Here is a 24,502-nt window from a genome sequence, read left to right as displayed (position 1 = left end):
CCAGGCCAAGTGAGACTCATCCTGTGACGCTCCCTGCCTACATAACCCATCACTCTAATTACTCCCTGCACACAGAGTTAATAAAGCGCAGTGTCATCACCTTCCTATACCTACTGGAATCTGTCCCTTCAGGTTTTAAAAGGACACACACACAAAAAGAAAGAATTCTTCTCTTCAGACAATGTGGTGTTGGCAAAGCAGCCTCCAGATTGCTTGTCATGAATACCATTCGCACAGGAAGGGGCTGTGATAACAAAGGGTCTTTGATTCCCTGGAGGACAGCAGTATCTGCTGGCGGGGCGTCTGAAACGAGTGTGGAGCGTTCATCTGTTTTCACAGTCAGTGTTGCTGCTAGTTTTCATACACTTTGCCTTTCAGTTTGGTTTCTCTGCTGCTTTGGTGTTGGTACTGTAATGGCCCAAGCTTCAGTTCAGGAGAAGCAGGACAGACTGGGCTCCCCAGTCCCATTTGACATGTCAATCACCCAATCTGTCAATCAAATCCTACCCACTTATCATAACAGAGGGGTGTGACTGTAACCTCACACCCCTAGGTATCTCACATAGTGCAAACTGGACTGATTAATGGACACCTGCCTGTACTCAGGATGCCCAGGTGAGCAGAGCTAAGGGAGAGGTGTAGGGGGCCGACAGAGAGCAGTATTGTGTCCATGCTCGTTAGTGCTCGTTACTGTGCGTTGCAGCAAAGCACAGCTGCACGGGAGACCAGTGCCTGCCTTGTTTCTGAGGCCCTCTTTCCTCTTTGTGTGAGTGAAGCCCCCTCCCCGGCCCACTGCGCCAGCCTGCCAGGGCCCTGCACATCTGGAGTGACTGAACGCACTGACAATCCCTCAGTGTTGCGCAGTGTCCCTGTGCAGATGTTCCTCACAGTGCGTGAAGGCACCATTGAGCCCTGCCTCTGTCACACTGCTCCCACCATCGGCCACACTGACCGCTCTGTGTTAAAGACCCTCTATGTGTGTGTGTGAGCGTGTGTGCAAAGAGGCTGAGAATGTGGGGATGTTGGTGTGAGGTACTTGCAGTCTCTGTCATTCCAATCCTAACTGAAAAAGCTCTTTAATTGGCAGGATAAAATCTGCAGATTCGCCACTGAAATGAAGAACCGCATTAAGTGAGTGCGCAGAGGGGTGAGAGCCCCCCCATCCCGACCCCCCTCGCGAGCGCACAGGATCGGCCAGCGGGGGGCGCGTGCAGCCGCGCGACGTCACAGTGACACGCGCACACGGGCTCAGAGAGAGAGAGAGAGAGAGAGAGAGAGAGAGAGAGAGAGAGAGAGAGAGACTGGTGCTGAGCAAGACAGAGCCATAGAGAGCCATACACAGAGGCTGGTCCAGAGCAGTGCGCCTGCAGAGCCCCGCGGGAGGCTGGTGCAAGGACGTGCGGCGCGTTGAAGGTTTAACCCTTTGGCAACTGGGGTCGCCACGGTCCTTTTTTATTGCATTAATTAATTAATTGGTCTACTCATTGTAACAGGCTTTGCGTTTTCTGCGTGGTGTCGTATCAACAAGAGGCGCGCTGTGAAGGTCGCATCTCCCAGCCGGACGCAGGACGGGCTCGCCGGGGATGGACGGGTCCAGACTGGGCTGAGGAGCGCATGTATCCTGCGCTGCGCGGCCGCCCGGTCCTTCAGCACCGATGCGCACAGACAGCACGAAGCCCATGCAGAATAAACCAGTGTGTGCAGAGGAAGGGTCGGCAGTGACGGAGGACGAGGCTACTGAGTTACCAGTGTGTGATGTGAGGTAAGACCCAGTTATTTGAACCATTCACATATGTGGTACCAGAGCGGACCAGTATTGTGCCTAGGTATGATTGTCCATGTCGGTGCTGTAAGGTGTATTTCCCTGCCACCTCAACCGGCTTGAACAGACTGTTATTAAAATGCATTTTGTGTAAATTGTCAGTGGAAATAGCGAGAGGAAGTGACGCTTTTTGGGGGCACAGGATAAATGTGATAATTATGTTCAATGTGTGTGTGTGTGTGTGTGTGTGTGTTCGTGTATATAGTATAATAGATATGTACATATACATGATAAATAGCCTGTAAGACACGACTAATAACAAAACAAGCAAACAAACTAGAAAAACGAACCGTTCCCTCAAGACTGATGTGGCTGGCAACTTGGCAAGTGCCAGCCAGTTACCATCACCAGTTCTTATTCACTGTTTTATTATTATTATTATTATTATTATTATTATTATTATTATTATTATTATTATTATTATTATTATTATTGTTGTTGTTATTAGTTCATTGCTGTCTAGTACTGGATGGCCATTTTCATATTTCCCTAAATGTGGCCATCTGGAATTTGCGCTTGAATAAATGCTACATTTTTGCGCATGATCTAAAAATAGCGAAGGCCGACACTCACAGAACCGGCTCCTCTGGATCCCAGTGCCAGGGAGCAGGCACGGCAGAGCTGCCCCTCGTCCCGCACACAGGACAGAGACCCGCAAATGCGCTCACAGCACAAGACAGAGGGAACTCTTCATCTATGGAGAGTAACTGTATACTTGCCATAGCATGAACATATTCTCTGTTCAGTTAATTTTATTTTAAGGAGGCTGGCACAGTCATAGAAATTCTGAAAAGGGGAATGAAAATACTATATCTATCTGTGTGTGTCTCTGTGTGTCAGTCAAGGGAAGGGTTATGTTTGAGTTCCTGAGTTTGACAGGACTGCTCCAATCCTTGTCCCCCTGCAGGCTGAGTGCCAGCACTGACACCCCCACAGCCATCGCTCTCCCTGCCCAGCAGTCGCATGCGGAGGGGCACTCTAGTCTCCCCACTACTGCTGGTGAGTGAACACTGATTCGTTCCAGGGCTCAGTGTATTTATATATATATATATATATATATATATATATGTATGTGTCACTCACTGTTTCCTTTTTCAGCTTTTGCCCGAGTCATTTACACAGCAGTTGTGCTCCTTCACCACGGTTTTACCCACATTCCCACCACGTGTTCACCCTAATGTCACCTTTGCGTCCGTGTGCTTTGCCCACTGATCCTCACTGTGTCTTACTGCGCTGTAGTGTTGTGTTACCATGATTGTCCCTAGCCAGCCACACTAAAGTCAGCTACAGCAGAGCTTCCCGGTGTCAGGACGGAAAGCGCTCCAGTGAAAACCATGGCTCTTTCTAGGGAGACACCAGCTAGAGCCAGGACTCAATTACTGTCGAAACATATTCATCAGAAATCAATCATCTCCTGAACCGCGGAGTGCAATTACGCTCTGTAATGTCCAGTGCGTGTTGGTAGCATGCAGGTTATGTGTCTGTCATGTGGATTGCAGGACGAGTGCCATCTGACTTGCGTTACACGGTGTCGAGTTACGTAAATAAGAGACCGCACCCGCACCCGTCTCCTTTCATTTCACTTGTTCCGGATGGCCTTTTGTCTGCATGCGTGAGAAGAGCTGCGTTAATCAGGCACCCATCCACACGTGGAGGTAAGGGCCGAGCTGCACCGTTCCTCGGAACTGCAGCCTGGACAGCTGCTCCAGCACCGTGCGCTAGGGTGACATAAACTGAGTACTTAGCCACACTGGACAACATGCCATCCTTCTCCCCTCGGCGAGACGGTCACGTCCTTTCTGCTGTAGCTATTGCCGTGTTTGCGGAGAGGGAATGAGAGCAAAACAAAAAGGGTTTGATTTGCACCTTAATTGACCTGATTAACCTGGTGGATTTCAAGTTGAATTTAATTTGAAATTATAGTGGATTTTGCTGATGAATTGAACAGGGAGACTAGAGGAAAAACAAAGGTGTTAGAAAGGAAAGAGGGATGGTCTGGGGACGCAGCCTCTTCTGGTTGTAGTTTGTGTTGTGAGACTTCGCTGCCTCGGAGACTCCATCGCATCCGAAGGTCCCGTGCCGAGGGACCGGGCCAGGGGCGTCTGGGGTGGATCTGTTGTCAGGGCTGTGAGGACCAGGCGCTCAGAGGCGTTTGTGACACCGCTATGTAATCAGCATACTCAGTGCAGGAGAGCAGCAGGATTGTAAGGACGCATCCTGAAGTCTGTTGGTTTGACGTCTGCTTCAGGCTTGGCCCACATGTTCTCTGAGATAAAACCCACTGGAGAAATGGCACAAAACAGCCGTCTCCGTGTTGTTGTACTGGGATTGTTTGCCGTGTGCCCTGATTGTTTCTCCGCTTTAAAGTGCTGTTTTCAGTGCTCCCTGCCTGCTTTGTCTCAGGTCTTCAGTCTATGGACATCACATGCACGGTGTTTCCAAAAGCGCTTTCGATTCACTTCGCGGCAGTCCGACCGGTTCACAACACGACGACACAGCTGTTTTTTCCTCATTAATACTTGGAATGTTATATAATGTCTTCTGCTGGTAAACACTTGGACATTTCAGTCTGTGAAACTAATTGTGTGTGTGTTTACATTGCAGAGAGAAAATGGTGCAGAAGTATCAGTCTCCAGTCCGGGTGTATAAATACTCCTTCGAGATGGTGATGGCGGTGAGTGGATTTCCCCGGTGTGTCGGCACACGGGCGTCACATTCCCTAAAAAGGTGCGACTCTGCGCAGGCGAGAGATAAGACCCCGCTAGAGGAGATAAGACCGGCCTCGTGACGAACGATTCCCCTCCTCAGAGGAACAGCGGTGCTTCCCTTCAGTATCCGGCCCTGACTTTATTCTCTGTTGATGTCAAACCCCCCCAAATAGAGGAGATTCAAACTTTGTGGCAGGTGCCCCCCTCCCCCCGTGAGAGGAGCAGCGGTGCAGTGCGGTGCTGCAGCAGCGCAGGGCCAGCTCTCTCTCTCTCCCTCCCTCTGTGTGTGTGCAGTGTTTTGTTGCAAATAAAGACAACTAACACAATTACCACACAGCAGCCTCGGACTTGTGTTCGCGGTTCCCTGTATGTGGCACGCTCTGATTGTGTTGTGTATGCACGTATGTGTGAGTGTGTGTGTATTTGTGTGTCAGTGTGTGACAGTGTGTGTGTATCCACTCCCCAGCTGTTCTCCGGTGCTCCCCTGTGTTCATCGCCCACTGCCGTGTTTTGCACCCATGTGACGCAGATAGATGTTCTCCATCTGTTCCCTCCTGACCCAGCGCAACCAATCACAGCCCTCGAGCCCCAGAGCACAGGATGCTCACAGGAGTGCCCCGCGGGTCACTCTTCCACAGACCTACATTTGATTGTTCTCCGGTTGGTGTTTTGTTGCACCAGGGGAGTTTCCTTAGCCTCAGTAATGAAGGTCTGAATCACACATCAGAAAGACACTAAAACACCACAAAGATATGATACATGATAAAATAAAATACACAGCGGACTGCTAGCAGTTATTTTGTGTCTTCAATAACACAGTGCAGCGTCATCTGGAGCACAAACCCTCGTCAGAAAATGTAAAGGATGCCTGTCTCATTAGTGTGTCTGCCCGATGGGTCAGGGGTAGAAACGGGTTTGCCTTTGTGTGAAACTTAGTGTACACTGATATTGTGTAGTAGCAGCGATGTTATCTGTTGATGAAGTGCAATATGACTGGGCCCTGGCGGCCGTCGGTTGTGTTTCGGGCTCAGTTTCAAGTTGACTCACTCTGTGACACAAGAGGTCATTAAAATTGCATTTGCTGAATAAACACTGACGGCGTCTTTGCTAGGAGCTCGCAGGGTATAACTGGCACTCAGCTCTGTGTGTTTCCGGAAGAAGATTGAACTGGTCAGAAATACTCTCTCTTTACAATCGCAATGATGCTTTTCACACCTGCCTGCCACGCATTCATAGTGCATACATGGGCTGAATAAATCACCGGCCGTTTGCGTGTCGTGGTTGGCGCTCTCGCTGTCCTCTGTCTGCCTGAGTCAAAGTGGAATTAGATATCGGCAAAGCAGGCGTTTCAGGAGATGAAATTGACTCGGCTTATGGGTCTATTTTATTCATTTTTTAGACAGATTTAAGCCTCACAGTTGTATACGTGTCGCGATGACTCATCTCTCTTCACAGCCACTGCAATGACTTCCGTGTCCCAGTGAAGAGTTAGGTGTCATTTAATCAGGATAATTTCTTCTGCTCAGCTGATCACATCGCACTTCCCGGCCCTGTTGAAGGGGTTAATAAGGGGTCAGTGTGTCCCCCCCAGGGCACCGCTCTCTCTCAGTCCAACTCAACGCCCGGCCCGGCATTGTTGCCGCTGTGTGTGTGAGCGATTAGGGCCTATTTTTAGCAGCCGGGCATTCTTTGGGCGGCGCTGGGATTTGAGTAATGGCAAATATTTGTTTTATCCCCCCACACACCCCCTCCCCAGAGCCGTACAGAGCGCGTGGTGGGGGCAGAGGCCTGTGGCTCCATCAAAGGACAGGAATCATAGGGACGATTATTCCTGCCGGAACCCAGGGGGTGGGGTGAGAGTGCGGAGGTGTGGCTGGCAGTGGTGATGCTGGGGTGTGAATAATTAACACCAGGGCCTGTGTCTGATGAAGGAAACTCGTTATTTATCACACTGTCTCAGTGTAACGATCCACGTTAATCTCAGAGTTTCACCTGCAATCCGGCGCCGCTGTGCTGAAGAGCCTCACGCTGGCAGTGTCCTCAGCTCGTGTTTGTTGTGTTTTGGTGTGGCGTCGTGTCTCGTTCACGCTCTCGGGGCCGGGGCGCGGGGCCGGCGGTTTCCAGGAGCTCGTACAGATTCATGTGAAGCCAGAAGGCTGGCGCTGCTCTGAAGCTCGAATGACAGGCCGGGGTCACACTGATCCGCCCGCCAACTGGATATCTGGTGTCGCCAAGAAAGATCGAGTTGTTTTAATTAAGGCTGCTCTGTGAATGGAGACCCATGTGCGTTCCTCCTGTTTCCTGCCCCCCCCCGGCTCAGCTGCAGGGTCAGTGTGACTTGAATTACTCGCTACATTAACTTTTCACTCTGAATTTCAGTCTAAGGGCTGCGGTGAAGCTCACGGATTTAATTAATATGTGTAATATATAATAATAATACAATAATTCATCAGTAGTACAACAGTCCCTCTACCCCTCAAAAAAGAAATGAATTTGTAACTGCCATGTACTGAGAACATGTGCGGCACGATATTCGCTGGAGCAGGTGCTGCGTCTTGCTCCCGTGGAAAAGTGCAGCGTCGCTACTTTGAGCCCGAGCCACCGCTCCTGCCTGCGGAGGAGGTGCTGACAGGCCGGGCTGCCACCGACACTGACTCTGGCACCGGCACCACGCACAGAGCACTGGCACGAGAACACTGATCACTCGGGCGTCACGGCCTTTGCGCTCCAGAGCTGCACGTGGGGTCAAAGGTCACCACGGGTTGTGCCACGCAGCCACTCCAGACCAGAGTGAGCTGTGCATGGATCAGGGGGCTGAGATCTGCGTGTGAGTCTTGCTGAAATGCCATTAAGTGTTCAATGCCTCCGGAGACAGACGTGTGCACACTAATCGCTCATCATGTGTTTTGATGAGGGTGACATTGGTGTCTGACCGACTGGAGTCATTCCCAGGGAGGTGTGTTTAATCTGATGTTAACCCAGCTGACGTGTGTACAGCGTCACTGAGAACAAATCTGTTCCTTTGAGGTCCAAGAAACCCTGGAATGACGTCGGACTAGAGCAAACTAGAGCAAAAACCTCCCCGTGACTCGCAAGGTGCAAATCTGTCGCAGTTTAATTTATAGCTAGAAGCCTCTTTCTACTATTTATAAATCAGAACACGATAGGGTACAACCTCATCATTTGGGATTTGCTGGTGGGCCACAGTTCTGATTTGGTCCGGCTCTCAGTGTTAGAAGAGACAAGGGCCGCAGGCATTCGTGCTCTTGTCTGAGATGTTGGTGCTGCAGGGGTTTGTGTCAGAGCTGCTTTTGTCTCATTTTAAACGGTATGTAAAAAAAACGAAATATAAAAAGCAGATGAACGCTGTATAATAGAGCCGTGCAGCGGCTCCTCCTGCACGACCTGAGTTGACCCTCCTGCCGACATGGCTCCTGTCTCTTCTGTGAGGTTTGCAATAATCAGGCACTTCAGACCAGCTGTCCTGGGGCTGTCAGTGGTCATAACTGCGTCTCTCGCTCTCTGATTGCAGTTGATTGCAGTCAGAGACGCTTGCCTTTTGTCTCTGAAACCGGGTCTCTGGCCGAGCTGCAAGTGCCGCTGACCTCAGGACGCGCTGGTGACCCCGGCAGGGTGACTATCAATATCCTGCAAGATGCGTGATGGAGTCACTCGCTTTAAAAATAAATAAATACATAAAAGAAAAGATAATAGAAAGCCTGGTATCTCCTGTGAATGTGACAGCAGGAACATAAGAACATAAGACAGTGTCCAATCGAGAGGAGGCAATTCGCCCCATCGTGCTCGTCTGGTGTCCATTAATAACTAAGTGATCCAAGGATCCTATCCAGTCTGTTTTTGAATGTTCCCAAATTGTCTCTTCAGCCACATCGCTGGGGAGTTTGTTCCGATTGTGACGCCTCTCTGTGTGAAGAAGTGTCTCCTGTTTTCTGTCTCGAATGCCTTGAAGCCCAATTTCCATTTGTGTCCCGGGTGCGCGTGTCCCTGCTGATCTGGAAAAGCTCCTCTGGTTTGATGTGGTCGATGCCTTTCATGATTTTGAAGACTTGGATCAAGTCCCCACGTAGTCTCCTCTGTTCCAGGGTGAAAAGGTTCAGGTCCTCAGTCTCAGTAGGACATTCCCTTCAGACCTGGAATAAGTCTGGTTGCTCTCCTCTGAACTGCCTCTAGAGCAGCGATATCTTTCTTGAAGTGTGGAGCCCAGAACTGTCCACCGTATCCAGATGAGCTCTAACTAGTGCATTGTACAGTCTGAACATCACTGCCCTTGTTCTCAATTCTACACTTTTGACAATATACCCTAGCATTGTGTTTGCCTTTTTTATTGCTTCCCCACACTGTTTGGATGGAGAAAGTGAGGAGTCCACACAGACTCCTAGGTCTTTCTCATGCGTTACTTCATCTAGTTCTATTCCTCCCATAGTGTATAGTGGACATTTTTGTTACCTGCATGCATTACCTTGCACTTGTCCACATTGAATTTCATTTGCCAGGTGTCGGCCCACAACTGAATATTATCTAAGTCCCTCTGAATAGCCTGTGCTGCCGAGATTGTATCTGCTGAGCCACCTATTTTAGTATCATCTGCAAATTTGACAAGTTTGCTAACTATCCCAGAGTTCAGATCATTAATATAGATTAGAAAAAGCAAAGGCCCTAGTACTGATCCCTGTGGAACTCCACTAACAACCTCACTCCAGTTAGAAGCGACTCCTCTAATCGACACCCTCTGTTTCCTATACATGAACCAGTTCATAATCCATCTACTTACATTACCCTGAATGCCTACAGCTTCCAATTTGAGGATCAGTCTTTGGTGTGGAACCTTATCAACAGCTTTTTGAATATCTATCATATCATATCATATGCTTTCACATGATCTACAGCTGCAGTTGCATGTTCAAAAAATTATAATAAATTAGTAAGACATGATCTGCCTCATCAACCCATGTTGACTATCATTATTATAATCATTATTTTTTTAACCATAAGTATAATTAAAAAAAAAAAAAACACTTGTATACACTCCTTCTGCAGTGCTTATTAAAGGAGTGTCATGTATGTATGTGTATGTATATGTAATTGGAGATGGGTTTGGGCCGTGCTGTTTTTAGTCCCGGAGGAGCGATCCGGTCTGGTGAGACACGCTGATTGTGAAGTTGATATCAGCTACAGGAGGGCAGTGGGCCCATTCACAAACAAAACCCGACACAAATACACAATAATACACATTGCTTGTCTTTTAAAAGATGGTTTGTTCAGTAGATACCAGCGCAACTGACTGTGTGTGTTTGTGTTTGTGTGTTTTCTTTATCAATCGAGATCACACTCCCGGGCTGTGTTTCCTGTATGTCAGTCCCTGTGCTATAGCCGTCTCTGTCTCTCAGCACGGACCATAAGTCACTCTCCTACCTTCCCCAATCCTCTTATATAATATACAGACTTAATTTAGCTCGGCTCCATTTCCATCTGTCAGCCCAGGGGGATAATGTTTCATTTTTGCTCCACAGCGTCAGGCGTCGACTCTTCTATTCATTAGCGGGGTGACGGGGATCTATTGCAGTGCGGGACAAGGGCCGGTCGATCGCGGGGCTGGGTTACAGTAAATAACAGATCAAAACAAATTGAGCACAATCAATTATTCAAATCGTCCCTGAAGACGGCTGTCTCCTCCGGTCAAAGCTGCGCCGCGTGGGGAGGCGTTTCTGACCCATCACACCGAGTGCCGCGGGTTTAAGAGTATCTTTGAACCTCTGCTCATGAACGTTTGTATTGTATTCGAAGTCAAGTGTCAGTGACATGTCATGTGCGAGTCTTTGGCCATGCCAGACCACACTGTGGACACTTCTTCACACAGAGAGGCATCACAATCTGAACAAACTCCCCAGAGATGTGGCTGAAGAGACAATTTGGGAACATTCAAAAACAGACTGGATAGGATCCTTGATCACTGAGTTATTAATGGACACCAAACGAGCACGATGGGGCGAATGGGCTCCTCTGCATTGGACATGTTCTTCTTATGTTCTTCCACAGTAGGATTGATTCTAGCCTCCTTTCCATGATCTTATTTTGACGTCTGGTAAAAGCCCCTTTCACACGCTCTCTGTGCACCGGGAGTGTGTGGAGGTGAAGCAACAAACACAGAACAGAAAACGATCTGCTTCCTTTGCTTAAAATAATGTTTTGTAAGTCGCCCTGGATAAGGGCGTCTGCCAATAAATAAATAATAATAATAATAATAATAATAAAGCAAGCTACCAGCTACCAGCGTAGGTCCGAAGCCCGTGCCTTTGTGTGTGCGGTGGTGGTTGTGTTTGGTAAACAAATCAATGTTTTCTTAACAATCGAGGAATAAAATAAACCTCTACCCTGGAAATGGTCTCACCACTGGCGCTGTATCCAGTCGTGAGTGTCGTGCGCACCTGCTCTCGCTCTGTGGAGGCTTTCGTGGAAATGTGCTTTGTTTCAGGCAGCTGACGCCCCAGTCTCTGTTGCTCTCAGTGCATCCCAGGCCAGCCCTGCCAGTGTAAACCACAAAGCACCGCGTCCAGGAAACCCGACACCCAGTGGTATCTATTTATTTATTGGTATTAATTTAAATGCCCTCTGAACGCTGTGATGGCAGGTCTGTTGGTTCTGTTGTCCTGAAGAGCCTTTTGTGTGAGTGGTGGATGGGGCTGGCCGGAGCACATGTGGTCACACGGTACCCAGGGCGCACAACGCCTTGGCCACAGAGATTTCGCCTCACTGCTGGGCTGTTAGGTGTGGTTGGTGTGTCACGGGTCTCGATGAGCTCCTGAACCCCAGCGCAGGGCTGGGCTTTAGCTGAGCCGGTTCTGCGTGTGTCTGTTCACTATGGTGTGTCGCAGTGATCGAGTATGTGTTAAGAACATAAGAACATAAGAAAGTGTACAGACGAGAGGAGCCCATTCGCCCCATCGTGCTCGTTTGGTGTCCATTAATAACTAAGTGATCAAGGATCCTATCCAGTCTGTTTTTGAATGTTCCCAAATGGTCTCTTCAGCCACATCGCTGGGGAGTTTGTTCAGATTGTGACGCCTCTCTGTGTGAAGAAGTGTCTCCTGTTTTCTGTCTTGAATGCCTTGAAGCCCAATTTCCATTTGTGTCCCCGGGTGCGTGTGTCCCTGCTGATCTGGAAAAGCTCCTCTGGTTTGATGTGGTTGATGCCTTTCATGATTTTGAAGACTTTAATGAAGTCCCCACGTAGTCTCCTCTGTTCCAGGGAGAAAAGGTTCAGTTCCCTCAGTGTCTCCGTGTATTTCCCGTCCCTGTCTCAGTCTCACTGCCTCCTGATTAAGATTTGGATGCTTAATTTCACTGGTGCTAGAAAAATTAGATTAGGAGCTGGTGGAGGTTTGTATTGTTCAAGCGAAGGCCAATCCATCGAGTTTGGACTTGATCCAGGCCTGCAGTGCTGTGAGAAGATCCCACGCTGACCTGACACTAACTCACAGTGTCGGTCAGTCTCCCATCCCGTTCAACACCTGGGCGCCTCATGGCAGATGCCCATGTCAATGAATGACTGATTAGGGAAAAACTGAGTAACATGCTCACTCTGTTAGGCTGTTAAAAAAACAGCGTGGTGCAACCAGAGACCAAAACCCAATCCGGCTGTCCTTAAAGTGCTTGAGCGCAGATCTTTTTTTAATGAATACGGCCTCTCGATTGCGTTTAAAAATAGCCCCGTACCTGCGCCTTCAGTCTCTCGTTTGCCTCGCTCTGTTTGCGGCTCGCTGGGCTCAAAGGCTGACGCAGGAGGAGAACATGTTTCACAACAATAGAGGCTGCAAAACAACACGAACAAAAACCCACTTTAACTCCCCGAATAAAGGTCACGTATTGACAAACCTCTGTGTGCGAATCACATTGTTGGTACAGGATCATGTTCAGAGCGGCGGATTGAGCCTGCGCTTCCCTTTCATTAGCACACGAGGGTGGGGGTCACACCTGGAAGGGGGCCATTTAATTCACATTGCTCATGTGAATCTGAGTAACTGATAGGCCACAGGTTTGTACACAGTCGGCTTCTACTGCAGTTTGATCTGCAGTCCTGCAGCCCACTGTGTAAACAGGTGCTTCCTGTTTGCAGTCCTCCAGAAACAATAATATATATCCCTGTGTTTCTCTGTGTGTCCCTGTCTATCCCTCCGTGTTTCCCTGTGTCCCTCCATGTGTCCCTGTGTCTCTCTGTGTCCCTCTCTGTCCCTCCATGTGTTCCTGTGTCCCTCTCTGTCCCTCTGTGTGTCCCTGTGTCTCTCTGTGTGTCCCTTTCTGTCCCCTCGTGTGTTCCTGTATCCCTCCGTGTCCCTGTGCTCCGCAGGCTTATGAGAAGCGCTTCCCCACCTGCCCGCTGATCCCCGTGTTCCTGGGCAGCGAGGTCCTCAGGGAGTCGTGCAGTGAGGACGGGGCGCTCCAGGTCACCGAGCGCAGCTGCAAGCTCAATGTGGATGCACCACGGCTCCTCAAGAAGGTGAGTTCCTCTGCAGAGGATGTGTCGACTGGGGCTGAGAGGACAGATAACAATGGCCTGTTTCTCTGCAGAACTCCCATATCGCTCTGCACCGACTACGCTGCTCTCAGTGGGACACACTGTCACTTCCACTGGGCTCTGCTCTTTCTCTGTCACCACTGCCTCTCTCACAGTCATTATTATTATTACTATTAATATTGTAGTTAGACAGAAGTGTGACCTGTGTGTGCGTGTGGGGGTCCTGTCTGTTCCCCCAGATCGCAGGAGTGGAGTATGTCTACTTCATACAGAAGAACATCCTCAACTGGAAAGACAGGACGCTGCTCATCGAGGCCAACAATGAAACCTTCGCCAACAGAGTCACGGTCATCGAGACCTGCAGCTACAGCGTGAGTGTCTGAGATTACACAACACAGTGAGAGTGTGTCTGAGTTTACACAGTGGTGTGTCTGAGATTACACAGTGTCTGAGATTACACAGTGAGAGAGTGTCTGAGTTTACACAGTGTGAGAGCAAGGACCTGCATCTTTTTTACATTTTATTGAGATATTTACGTTGTTTTTAGAGACGAGGTATTAACAGAAAAACGCAGAGCTCATGAAAGACTCTCCTCCATCAGCAAATTGAAAACTCTTGACGGTGCGTTTGTGTTGGTCGGTTGAGCTTCCTCTGTCCAGAATAATATATAGGTGTTGTAATTTACATTTGGCAGACAGATCAAAGATGTGATTTGGTCTGAGATACAGTAGCCTCCCATTATAGAGATAGATGCCCATTGATTGTGGAGTCCTGTGCCAGTGTTTGTCGTTTCCAGGACAGCGCTTTCCTCTCGGTACGAGCGGAGATTGTGTGCGAGAGAAACACAGCGGTGTTGCTCCTGAACGCACCTGCTGCACAACTCTTCCTGGTTAACTAAGCGACTATATTCCTTTTCTTGCACCCGGGACAATGTGCGTCCGTAATGAAGTCCGAACCCAAACGAGGAGAGAGAGGGTTGTGACGACGCTGGCGGGACGGGTCTTCTGTGACAAAACAAACTCACAGCTTCCTTTCTGTTCAGGGTTAGGTGTCCTTATTTATCGCATTGTTTCGCCCCGTTTCTATTTACAAACTCGGCGCTGATCCAGATTGTGCTGCTCTCTCCCCGCGGTGACGGACGTGCACAGAGCACCTCGGCAGCGTGGGAGTGTTACCACGCCGTTCCCGCCCCCTATTGTTACCGGCTTTTGAGGGCCTCTTCACCAAACAGCGTCCGTCAGCCCGGCGGAGCTGTGCGACTGTAATTTTCTTGGCAGAGAGGAGGAGGGAATCCATCCGCCTGAGAGTCTGCTGAAAAGTATACGTTTGCGTCTGTGACAAATTGCATGTCTTCGCAGAGGAGGCGCTCTATTTATTTTACATTCCCCAGCTGCCACCTGTCTCCGCACGGCCCCCTCTATCTCACAAACCCACAATCCCTCAGCACACAGATGCCCAGCCACTGGAACCCGGGCCCAGAACCTCTTACTGGAGCTGCACAGCCACCAAGCATAGTGTCAAAACTCTGCTGTGAATAGATGTGTAAGCACTGCACAGAAAGCAGTTAGCAAAGTAAATGTGAAGGTACATCTGAAATGCTCACTGTGAACATGTCTGTGTGCGTGTGTGTGTGTCTGTGCGTGTATGCGTGTGCGTCTGCGTGTTTCTCCCTCGCAGGTTCACCCGGAGAACGAGGACTGGACGTGCTTCGAGCAGTCGGCCTCCTTAGACATCAAGTCCTTCTTCGGGTTCGAGAACACAGTGGAGAAGATCGCCATGAAGCAGTACACGGCCAACATCAAGCGGGTAATTATCACAGGACGGGACAGTGCTGGAGAGCCGGGGAGGAATGCGGGGTTCATGTCCTGACGGCATTTTACAAACAGTCAGGGAAAATGTGTCCGTCTGTCCTGCCTGGGAACTGCTGTCCCTGTAAGGAGCGCAGCCGGGGGCTAAACTGAGCCCGGATCAGCAGCGGCGGGCTGGGGGGGACATTCCTGAGCCAGATGTCCGCTCGGATGTGCTGAGGCACGTGTGTGGAGCGGCTCAGGGTTCGGCACGGAGGAGCCGCAGAAACTGGGCCGAACCTGCCCATTTCCCAGAATATGTACCATAGCTATCTGTGAGTGTGCGAGTGCGAGTGTCTGTCGAAGTGACACTGGCCGGACTCCAGGCTGGGCTCACAACCTTATTCACTGTTTCTGCGTTGTTTGTTTCTAATCCTGGTCCTGCACTGTCTGTGGGAGTGACAGACACAGGGACACAGACTGACGGCCTCTTACATCACTATTGAGTAACAATATAACCACATTCAGTACTGTGCAAGAGTTTTAGGCAGGTGTGAAGAAATGCTGTACAGTAAGAATGCTTTCAAAAATAGACATGTTAATAGATTATATTTATCAATTAAATAAATGCAAAGTGAGTGAACAGAAGACAAATCTACATCAAATCAATATTTGGTGTGACCACCCTTTGCCTTCAAAACATCATCAGTTCTTCTAGGTTCACTTACACACAGTTTTTGAAGGAACTCGGCAGGTAGGTCGGCCCAAACATCCTGGAGAACTAACCACAGTTCTTCTGTGGATTTAGGCAGCCTCAGTTGCTTCTCTCTCTTCATGTAAACCCAGACAGACTCGATGATGTTGAGATCAGGGCTCTGTTCCTCACCCAGTTCTGTTTCAGTTAATGATTGTGTTTCAACCTACATATTGAATTGATGATCATTAGCACCTGTGTGGTATAATTGTTTAATCAGACACCTGACTATATGCCTACAAAATCCCTGACTTTGTGCAAGTGAACCTAGAAGAATTTATGCTGTTTTGAAGGCAAAGGGTGGTCACACCAAATATGGATTTGATGTAGATTTTTCTTCTGTTCATTTACTTTGTATTTATTTAATTGATAAATATAATCTATTAACATGTCTATTTTTGAAAGCATTCTTACTTTACAGCATTTTTTCACACCTGCCTAAAACGTTTTCACAGCACTATATTTGAATTGATTGTGGTGAAGGCAGTACAATCACTAATAAATAATAAATAATGGTGATGACAGTCACACTGCCTCTCCTCCAGGGCAAGGAGGTGATCGAGTACTACCTGAACGAGCTCATCGCCGAGGGCGTGTCCGAGATCCCGCGCTGGGCCCCCCCCCCGCAGAGACCCGCCCCCCGCAAGCTGCCGGGCCCCCCCCGCGCCCCCCCGCAGCTGCTGCCCCTGCCGTCCCGCACGGAAATGGACCCCCAGACACACAGCACCACCAAAGAGACCACCCCCTGCGGCCTGAGCCCCCCCGAGCCCACCACGCCAGACGGTGAGTCGAGGCTGCTGATTCAAATCATCATCATCATTAATAATCATAATTAAGTGTCCATTTTCCTCCCCCGTCCTTTAGCATCGCAGCAGTGGACCGACCGTCCACAGTCTCTGTTCTGAGGGGTTTCTTTCTGTCCGATGGGGAATTAAATGCTGTCTTTCCACGCTGACCGCACTCACCTGCGTACCAAGAGAGTTTTAATTAATTTGTCTGTCCGGTTTGTCTAATATATTTCTGGCGGTGGTTCACCAGTGTCTGGGCTCTGCTGGGGATCTCTGTCCTGTCCCGACCTCGTCTCCCAGCCAGGAGATACTCTTTCCCTGCGGTCACATCGCCCTCTAATGGTCCAGCACACAAATGACTCTCTAGTTTACACTGCAGATATTTCACTGACTTCGTTACAAAGGAGGGACTGCTCCGTTTACTTCCATTGCCCAAGGACAATGACAGTAAACGGAGCTGTTCCCCTCTTTGTAACCTGTCTGCTCCTAATCTCGGTCTCTGAGAGACTGAGGAACTGAACCTTTTCACCCTGGAACAGAGGAGACTACGTGGGGACTTGATCCAAGTCTTCAAAATCATGAAAGGCATCGACCACACCAAACCAGAGGAGCTTTTCCAGATCAGCAGGGACACACGCACCCGGGACACAAATGGAAATTGGGCTTCAAGGCATTCAAGACAGAAAACAGGAGACACTTCTTCACACAGAGAGGCGTCACAATCTGAACAAACTCCCCAGCGATGTGGCTGAAGAGTCAATTTGGGAACATTCAAAAACAAACTGGATAGGATCCTTGATCACTTAGTTATTAATGGACACCAAACGAGCACGATGGGGCGAATGGGCTCCTCTCGATGTCTTATGTTCTTATGTAGTGAAGGCAGATGGATCTGCTATAAGAGACGTATCGGAGGCAGCCCTCGCTCCAGCAGAGAGTGTAACTGAGGAACACACAGCACCCCACACCCAGCGACTGTCCCTGAGCTGTTTCAGCAAACGCACAAACCCATGACACAGCAGGGCAATGGACTGTGTCACTGCTGTTACTGCCCCCGCCACCCCGCCCCGCCGGGTCTGTAGATCAGTGTGTGAGAGGTGAGCGCAGCGCTGCTCCCTCTCCCTCCATCCTCGGGTCAAAGTGCAGGAGCCGTGACGGGCAGCACAGAAACCGAAACCACACAGAGACATCGCCCGACTCTTGGTGCCGCACCTGTTTGTGTTTGTTTGTTTGGTTTATTCGTTCGGTTTTGTTTGCTGCTGCTGTTTTTGTAAACCGCAGGATTCGTATGCAGGAGAGCGATCACTTCACACCTCAATGGGTCTGTAGTACGTTTAAACTAGGCGAACGTATCATATTGAGAACGCTTGTCGATGGATGTCAGATTGCTGCGCTGTGGGAATCACAATACGTAACTAATCTTGTGTTGTTTGTGGCTGTATGTTATAGCAGACAAGTTAGATGCCGATTATATCGAACGCTACCTGGGGCAGCTGACGCCGATGCAGGAGAGTGGTCTGATCCAGCTCAGGCAGTGGCTACAGGAGACGCACAAAGGAAAGGTACACCTGCGCCAACTCTTACCCCCGTCACACACAGCTGTGTTTGTTTGCTTGTTTATGTAGACAGTGCAGCGCTGTCTGTCCCGCTCATGAATTAGTTTCGCACTCACAGTGGTTAGAGAGTATCGATGTTAACAACGGGTTTCTGAACGGAAACATGTTTGAACACATAGTCAAAGAAATACACAAACAAACAGATAAACAGATGTATGAGTCCGAGGCTACTGTCATGTAACTGTGTAAGCTTCTCTGTCACTAACGTGCTTTTCAAATGTAAATATTGACTTTTCTTTTCCCCCAAAATGCAAACGCCTTATAGTCACAGAAAACCACGACCCAGTATCTGAGTAAAGCTCCGCTGGGACAGTGGTGTCACTGGACTCATGCCTGAGTGTGAGCCGCCGATTCAGCACGACTGCGTGTTGCGTCGCTGCTTTAGTGCCAGTGGCTTCACTCTCTGAAAAATAATTCTCTTTTTCTGTAGTCAGAAGCTGGTGAATGGAAGCCAGAAAAGGTAAAGAGTAATGCATGCTGTGTGAACCGTGTGGACAAACCTATAGATCTGGGGAGGAATCGTTAGCAAACCAATGAGACTTTAAACGATTATAATTGTAGAAGACTGTGTGAGCATCTCTACTGCAATTATACCGCTGCCTAGCGTGAGCGCACTGTTGTGTGTCAACAATCAATCAGCTACACCAAATTGTGAATGCGGGGGCACAGGGCCTGTGTGGGTGTGTGGGACTGCAGTGATTTTCTAGCCAGGAAAGCTTATATTTGCACATGAAACCAAAACTCTCAGGGGTTGTGGGAGGAACAAAGCAGCGTCGATCACTGGTCCTAAACTGTTTGAAGCACTGTTTACTCTCCTACAGTGACAGCATTTGGCAGGGTGGATGTGGGGATGTGATAGAGAGTGAAGCGGAGCCCACAATACGTTAATCTCTCGTTTGGGGTTATAAATATAGATCAAGGTGTATACGCAGGGCGCTATAAGTCTGCTAGGGGATTTTAGCAGCAGGCGGCATTGTGTCAGGAAACGCACAGGGGCTAGCTGGTGTTTTATATACGCAGAAGGGAGTAGGATGGACATTCAATTGTAAACCAGTAGAAGATAATAGTGAATGCAGTCTTTGATCGGCGGGGGGGGGGGGGCGTGTGCAGAACAGTGTCAGGCTGCAGGTGTTGTTAGCGATCGGGGGGGGCACTGCAGTGTAGCGGCCGGTGATGCACGACACGCCAGAGGAAAAAAGAGAGAAAAAACACGCCTCCTTGCAGATTCTATCTTCACAGAAAACCTCACGGAGATTTATATGTTGGTTCTGTAGCAGCAGCCGCGCCGTGTTTCTAATGCAGTGATCGCCGTGTCAAAGAGGAGCGGGGTTTCCTTGGTCAGCCGTCAGTCGCACATTGCAAAGCCAAAGGTCACAAGAACGCCATTTGAGCAAAGGTCATGTTGGACCAGGACAGCACAGGCCTAGAGCAGCAGGACGGGCTGCTGCTATAGAACCGGAGCATACAAATCTCCTTCTAATACGGTTTGACTTTGAGCTCCATTAACACTCATCCCATCATTGTCAAGAGCTTGGCCACGTTTCGTTTCCCATTTTTAATCAGATCCTTAAATTGCAGCTTCCTCTCACGCCCTCATTTGGTGCTGGCGCCCGATTTAGTGACGAGACAGATTTCCATTTCGATCGACCGCTGATAGACTTTAGTGACGTCTGAGAAAATGTCCTTTCTCTGATTAAGGGTTTTAATGAATGCACAAAACCCCCGGAGCCGATTCATTCCTGATTTGCAACAGTTTGCATGAAGAAAGATTCGAATAACCCTTTCGCACAACACAAGCTTTCTGGCTCTGGATTTTATTTCTCTTTATGTACATTGACCTGCATGACCGGCCACCTATTAATCGCCCAGCAGCAACATGTTGGAAACACACCCTGTTTGCAACATGAGAACAGACTGCCTTCATCCATTCAACTGTTTCGGTTGGTTTCCTTTTCCGAGCTACTCATGTTTGCTGTGATTTCCTCTGTGTCGCTCTTGTGGCCCCGAGAGAGACGGGCCCGAGGTGGGCTGGGGGTCTCGCTCTGACCCGCTCCTCTCTTGTGCAGATCCCCCGCGACGAGCACATCCTGCGCTTCCTCCGGGCCCGGGACTTCAATATGGACAAGGCCCGGGAGATGCTGTGCCAGTCGCTGACCTGGCGGAAGCAGTACCAGGTGGACTACATCCTGGAGACCTGGCGGCCCCCCGCCTTCCTGGACGAGTACTATGCCGGGGGCTGGCACTTCCACGACCGCAACGGCCGCCCGCTCTACATCCTGCGCCTCGGCCAGATGGACACCAAGGGGCTGGTCAAGGCGCTGGGAGAGGAGGCCCTGCTCAGGCATGTAGGTACCCTGGAGATACAACCGCCCACAGTGTGGAGAGAGAGGGATGAACGCTGATGAGGGGGAGAGAGAGAGAGAGGGAGGGATGAACACTGATGTCTCACTTGCTCTGTGCTGGCCCTGCAGGTGCTGTCCATCAATGAAGAAGGCCAGAAGAGATGTGAGGAGAACACGCAGCTCTTCGGGAGACCCATCACGTGAGTGTGGTTCTGGTGGGGTTCTAGAAGCCGCGGATCGGCGCCTGAGGTCTGGTTTATTGACCGAGACTGTGATGTGGACTGGGTTCACATGTGTGGCGTGGCAGAGCACCAGAACAGGACCTTCACCGCAGATTCACACGACACCGATCTCCCCCGGCTTGGTCCGGCCCGTGACACACACGTTCTCTTCCGGTACAGGTCCTGGACCTGCCTGGTGGATCTGGAGGGCTTGAACATGAGGCACCTGTGGAGGCCAGGGGTGAAGGCCCTGCTGCGCATCATCGAGGTGGTAGAAGCCAATTACCCCGAGACCCTGGGCAGGCTCCTGATTGTCCGCGCCCCCCGGGTCTTCCCTGTCCTGTGGACACTGGTGAGTACCGAGTGCCGGGGAGCTGCACGGTGACGGCAGAGCGGGTACTGATCATTCAATTAATCAAAATAATAATAATAATACCAATAATGAGTCACGATCAATGAAGGAATCTGAGCCTTTGCTATAATTGTGGTGCATCGCCACAGTCAGGCTGCAGGTCTCTGCGTTTCCGCAGCACAGCGCACCGACGCCTCTCCTCTCTCCCTCCCGGTGCAGGTGAGCCCCTTCATCAACGACAACACGCGGCAGAAATTCCTCATCTACAGCGGGAACAACTACCAGGGGGTGGGCGGCCTGGTGGATTACATCGACAAGGAGATTATACCCGACTTCCTCGGGGGGGATTGTCTGGTAAGCTACTTAACCATCTTCCGTCCCAATCAATAGCTCGTCTCCCGGCTCAAAGCGCGGGGCAGGGGTTATGAATCGGCTCCGACGCGGCTGGGCGGCGGGGTATTACAGACACACGGGCGTGGAGGATGGATGGATGGGTTTTGTACGATTTAAAGAGAAAAATCCAGACACTATCTCAGCTGGAGCTTTACAAAACCAGCCTAACAGTGTACCTCTCCCGCTGGGTTCTAGGAAACCGATAAGACTTGTTCTGCTTTTTATAGTTTTTAAATACTCCCGCCCCAAACTTAGTGACTAACGCACAAATCAATCTCAAACACAAGCATGGCTCTGTGTGGAGCAGAGAAAGTGACATGCCCCCTGTGCTGTTGGACAGTGCAACGTGCCGGAGGGGGGCCTGGTTCCCAAGTCCTTCTACCAGACAGAGGAGGAGCTGGAGAATTCGGATCACATCAAGCTGTGGACCGAGACCATTTACCAGTCCGCCACAGTCTTCAAAGGCGCGCCACACGAGGTCAGGACCCCTCCACACTGCACAACACTGACACATTCTCTTGTATTCGTTCTTTCATTCATCCGTTCCTTCATTCCTTCCTTCATTTCTTGCTTCGTCCGTCTCCCTCGCTCCCCAGATTGTGGTAGAGATCCTGGAGGGCTCGTCCGTGATCACGTGGGACTTCGACATCCTCAAGGGAGACCTGGTGTTCAACATCTTCCACTCCAAGAGATCCCCACAGGCGGCCCGGAGGGACCCCTCTCTGTCCACGCCAGGGGGCAACAACGTGCAGCTGATCGAGAGGAGCTGGGTGCTGGGGGTGGACTACAGCATGGTGGAGTCGCCGCTCATGTGCCGGGAGGGCGAGAGCATCCAGGTGGGCCTGGGAGAGCAGACTGGGCCGCCCTCTGCCTCATACTTACCATAATTCGCACCGCGTCGTAAATATAGTCTTGTGTGACGATTTATAAAGGGGATGAATTAACACAGTATTGCACAAACCCAGTCCTCGAGGGCCCCTACCCAACAGCTTCTATAGGTAACCTTTCATTATTAATTTCATAACATCTGGAACCATGTCAGTGTGATCAATTAAACAGGTGAGAGTTGGTATTAAGAAAATTAACTTGTTTTCAGACCGCACTGACCAGAATTCCCTTAATTTAACAATTACTTAATTGATCAATAACTTCCATGTCGTCCCAGTATGTCAATTAGAATGACTGACAAAACGTACTGGATAGGGGCTCCCCAGGACCGTGTCTAGAGAGCGCTTCGGTCACAACGGAGGTCTGAAGACAGCGCGGCCATCCAGTGAACAGTCAGAGAGCCCCATGTCCCGAGGGCAGAGGGGTCAGGGGTCGGCTATGCTGACCGGGGGCTGTGGGTTCTCGTTTCTCCTCAGGGCTCCCACATCACACGCTGGCCCGGGTTCTACATCCTGCAGTGGAAGACCAATGGGCCGCCCCTGGGCCCGGCCACCGCCCTGCCGCGCGTGGACGACGTGCTGGCCACCCTGCAGGTCTCCTCACACAAGTGCAAGGTCATGTACTACACCGAGGTGCTGGCATCCGAGGACTTCAGGTACGTCCAGCCCGTGTGTGTGTGCATATGTGTCACACGTGGGGCTGTTTGGCGCCTGCAGGGTCTCCGGGGTCCCGACAACTGCCCCAGTGGAGTGCACGCCCACTAGTGTGTAACAATTGGTACCACTCAAGTCTCTGCTTGTATAAGAAAGACCCTGTGTGGCGCTCTGTGTTGCATTACTGCGATATAAAGATCCTGTGTTGCATTACTGCGCTATAAAGACCCTGTGTGTTGTCCGTGTCCTGCAGGGGGTCGATGACGAGCCTGGAGTCGTGCCACAGCGGATTCTCACAGCTGAGCGCGGGCACCACCTCCTCCAGCCAGTCCCAGAGCAGCTCCCTGATCTCCAGATAGGGCCGCCGCCCCCGGAGGAGCGACGCTACACGAGCCATATCGATACGCATCAGTACAATAAAAACACAAAGAAGGGCTAGACAAACCAAGAGGACATGCGAGTCTGTCGTCACTTTACAGGGACAGTCCAGGGATTGATCCACTGCTTTCAAGATGCTTTTTTTCAGTGTGTAAAAATATAAAATGTCTGTTTGTGTCTGCGGTTTCTGACCTCGGAGGGAAGATCTTAATGCTCTGTGGAGGGTCAGTCCGCAGACCCCGGGGCAGGGCTGAGTGCTTGAGGTATCCAGGAGGTACCGCTGTGTCACGGGCCGCTGTGTGGCGACAGCGAGGGAGAGAGGGGCGCCGTACGGGACAAACCGACACCCGACGAAACTTCCAGACCCGTCGCTCTGCGCTTCTCCACCCTGGAGCCCGAGCATCTTCCACCCCTGCCATCGGTCTGTGTAAATAACCCCCACGAAGCACAGGGTTTAAACTGTCCTTTTCATACAGTAGTCAAAAAATAGTACTTATAATAATAATAATCACAATGTATTTGAAAGCCATATTAGACGAGAGCCGAGGCAGGCGATGCCGTGCCTGCGACACGGGCAGACCGATCGATTATCAAAGGGCTTCTTCTATAATCAGCAATATTGTGGAGCACAGAGAATGCACTAATCATAGCCCCCCCACCCACGCCTCCATGTCTGCCTTAACCACCAGCGATTTACCGTAGCTTAGACACACCGACTGCTCATCAGACGCGACTCGAATCCGATAACTACCAGGGTGCGGGGGGGCGGTGTGGCAACACCGAACGAAAACCAAACAAAAGCACAGTTTTGGCGAAGAGGTTTTTGAGTTTTAAAGACCTTTTCACTCTTGAATCTTGACGCGAATTTGAAGAGCGACAGCAGGGCGTTGTAATCGGACGCTCTTGATGCACAAAGCAGGGCTGGGCTGAGAGCAGGGCAGTTAAAGCTGCTGGGAACTAGTCAGCATTTAATCGCTATTTTTTTAAATAATACTTAATAATAATGATATGCGAGTCAGAGAATTTAAAACTATTTTCTATTTAATAGAGTATAATATTGAATGAATAGCTTGTTCACTTTTTAAGACACTGTAACTGCAGTCAGAGCTGTGAAGAATAAATCCGCATTAGAATCTACTATTTTATGAAACTTCAGATCATATTTAAAACCTATTTAACCATTAATTGAGTTGTACAAAGAGATGTTACTACAATAAAGTACTACAAAACATACTGGCTCTGCGGCTGTTTGTGTCCTGAGTGATGT

General features: G+C 50.0%; 1 protein-coding gene across 4 annotated transcripts; it reads left to right on the top strand.

Moving 5' to 3' along the window:
- The first annotated feature begins 1,302 nt into the window (after positions 1–1,302).
- Positions 1,303–24,466, top strand: LOC136712770 (SEC14-like protein 5). Of its 4 annotated transcripts, XM_066689525.1 has the most exons (17): positions 1,303–1,762; positions 2,730–2,821; positions 4,427–4,496; positions 12,896–13,045; positions 13,303–13,434; positions 14,741–14,869; positions 16,150–16,387; positions 17,842–17,954; positions 18,439–18,468; positions 20,075–20,353; positions 20,480–20,550; positions 20,752–20,923; positions 21,143–21,277; positions 21,657–21,794; positions 21,913–22,152; positions 22,681–22,859; positions 23,111–24,466. In XM_066689525.1, the coding sequence occupies exons 3-17, from the start codon at positions 4,434–4,436 to the stop codon at positions 23,214–23,216; spliced, it is 2,175 nt and encodes a 724-aa protein (XP_066545622.1). In that variant the 5' UTR covers positions 1,303–1,762; positions 2,730–2,821; positions 4,427–4,433; the 3' UTR covers positions 23,217–24,466. The 4 variants fall into 4 exon arrangements, with proteins under 4 accessions (XP_066545622.1, XP_066545620.1, XP_066545619.1 ...); XM_066689523.1 differs by lacking the exon at positions 2,730–2,821 and having other exon boundaries at positions 17,845–17,954; XM_066689522.1 differs by lacking the exon at positions 2,730–2,821.
- The last annotated feature ends 36 nt before the right edge of the window (positions 24,467–24,502 follow it).

Source organism: Amia ocellicauda, chromosome 17 (genome assembly GCF_036373705.1).
Source record: "Amia ocellicauda isolate fAmiCal2 chromosome 17, fAmiCal2.hap1, whole genome shotgun sequence".
Taxonomy (NCBI): Eukaryota; Metazoa; Chordata; class Actinopteri; order Amiiformes; family Amiidae; genus Amia; species Amia ocellicauda.
The sequence above is the reverse complement of the archived record's forward strand: the minus strand, read 5'-3'. Positions and strand labels throughout refer to the sequence as shown.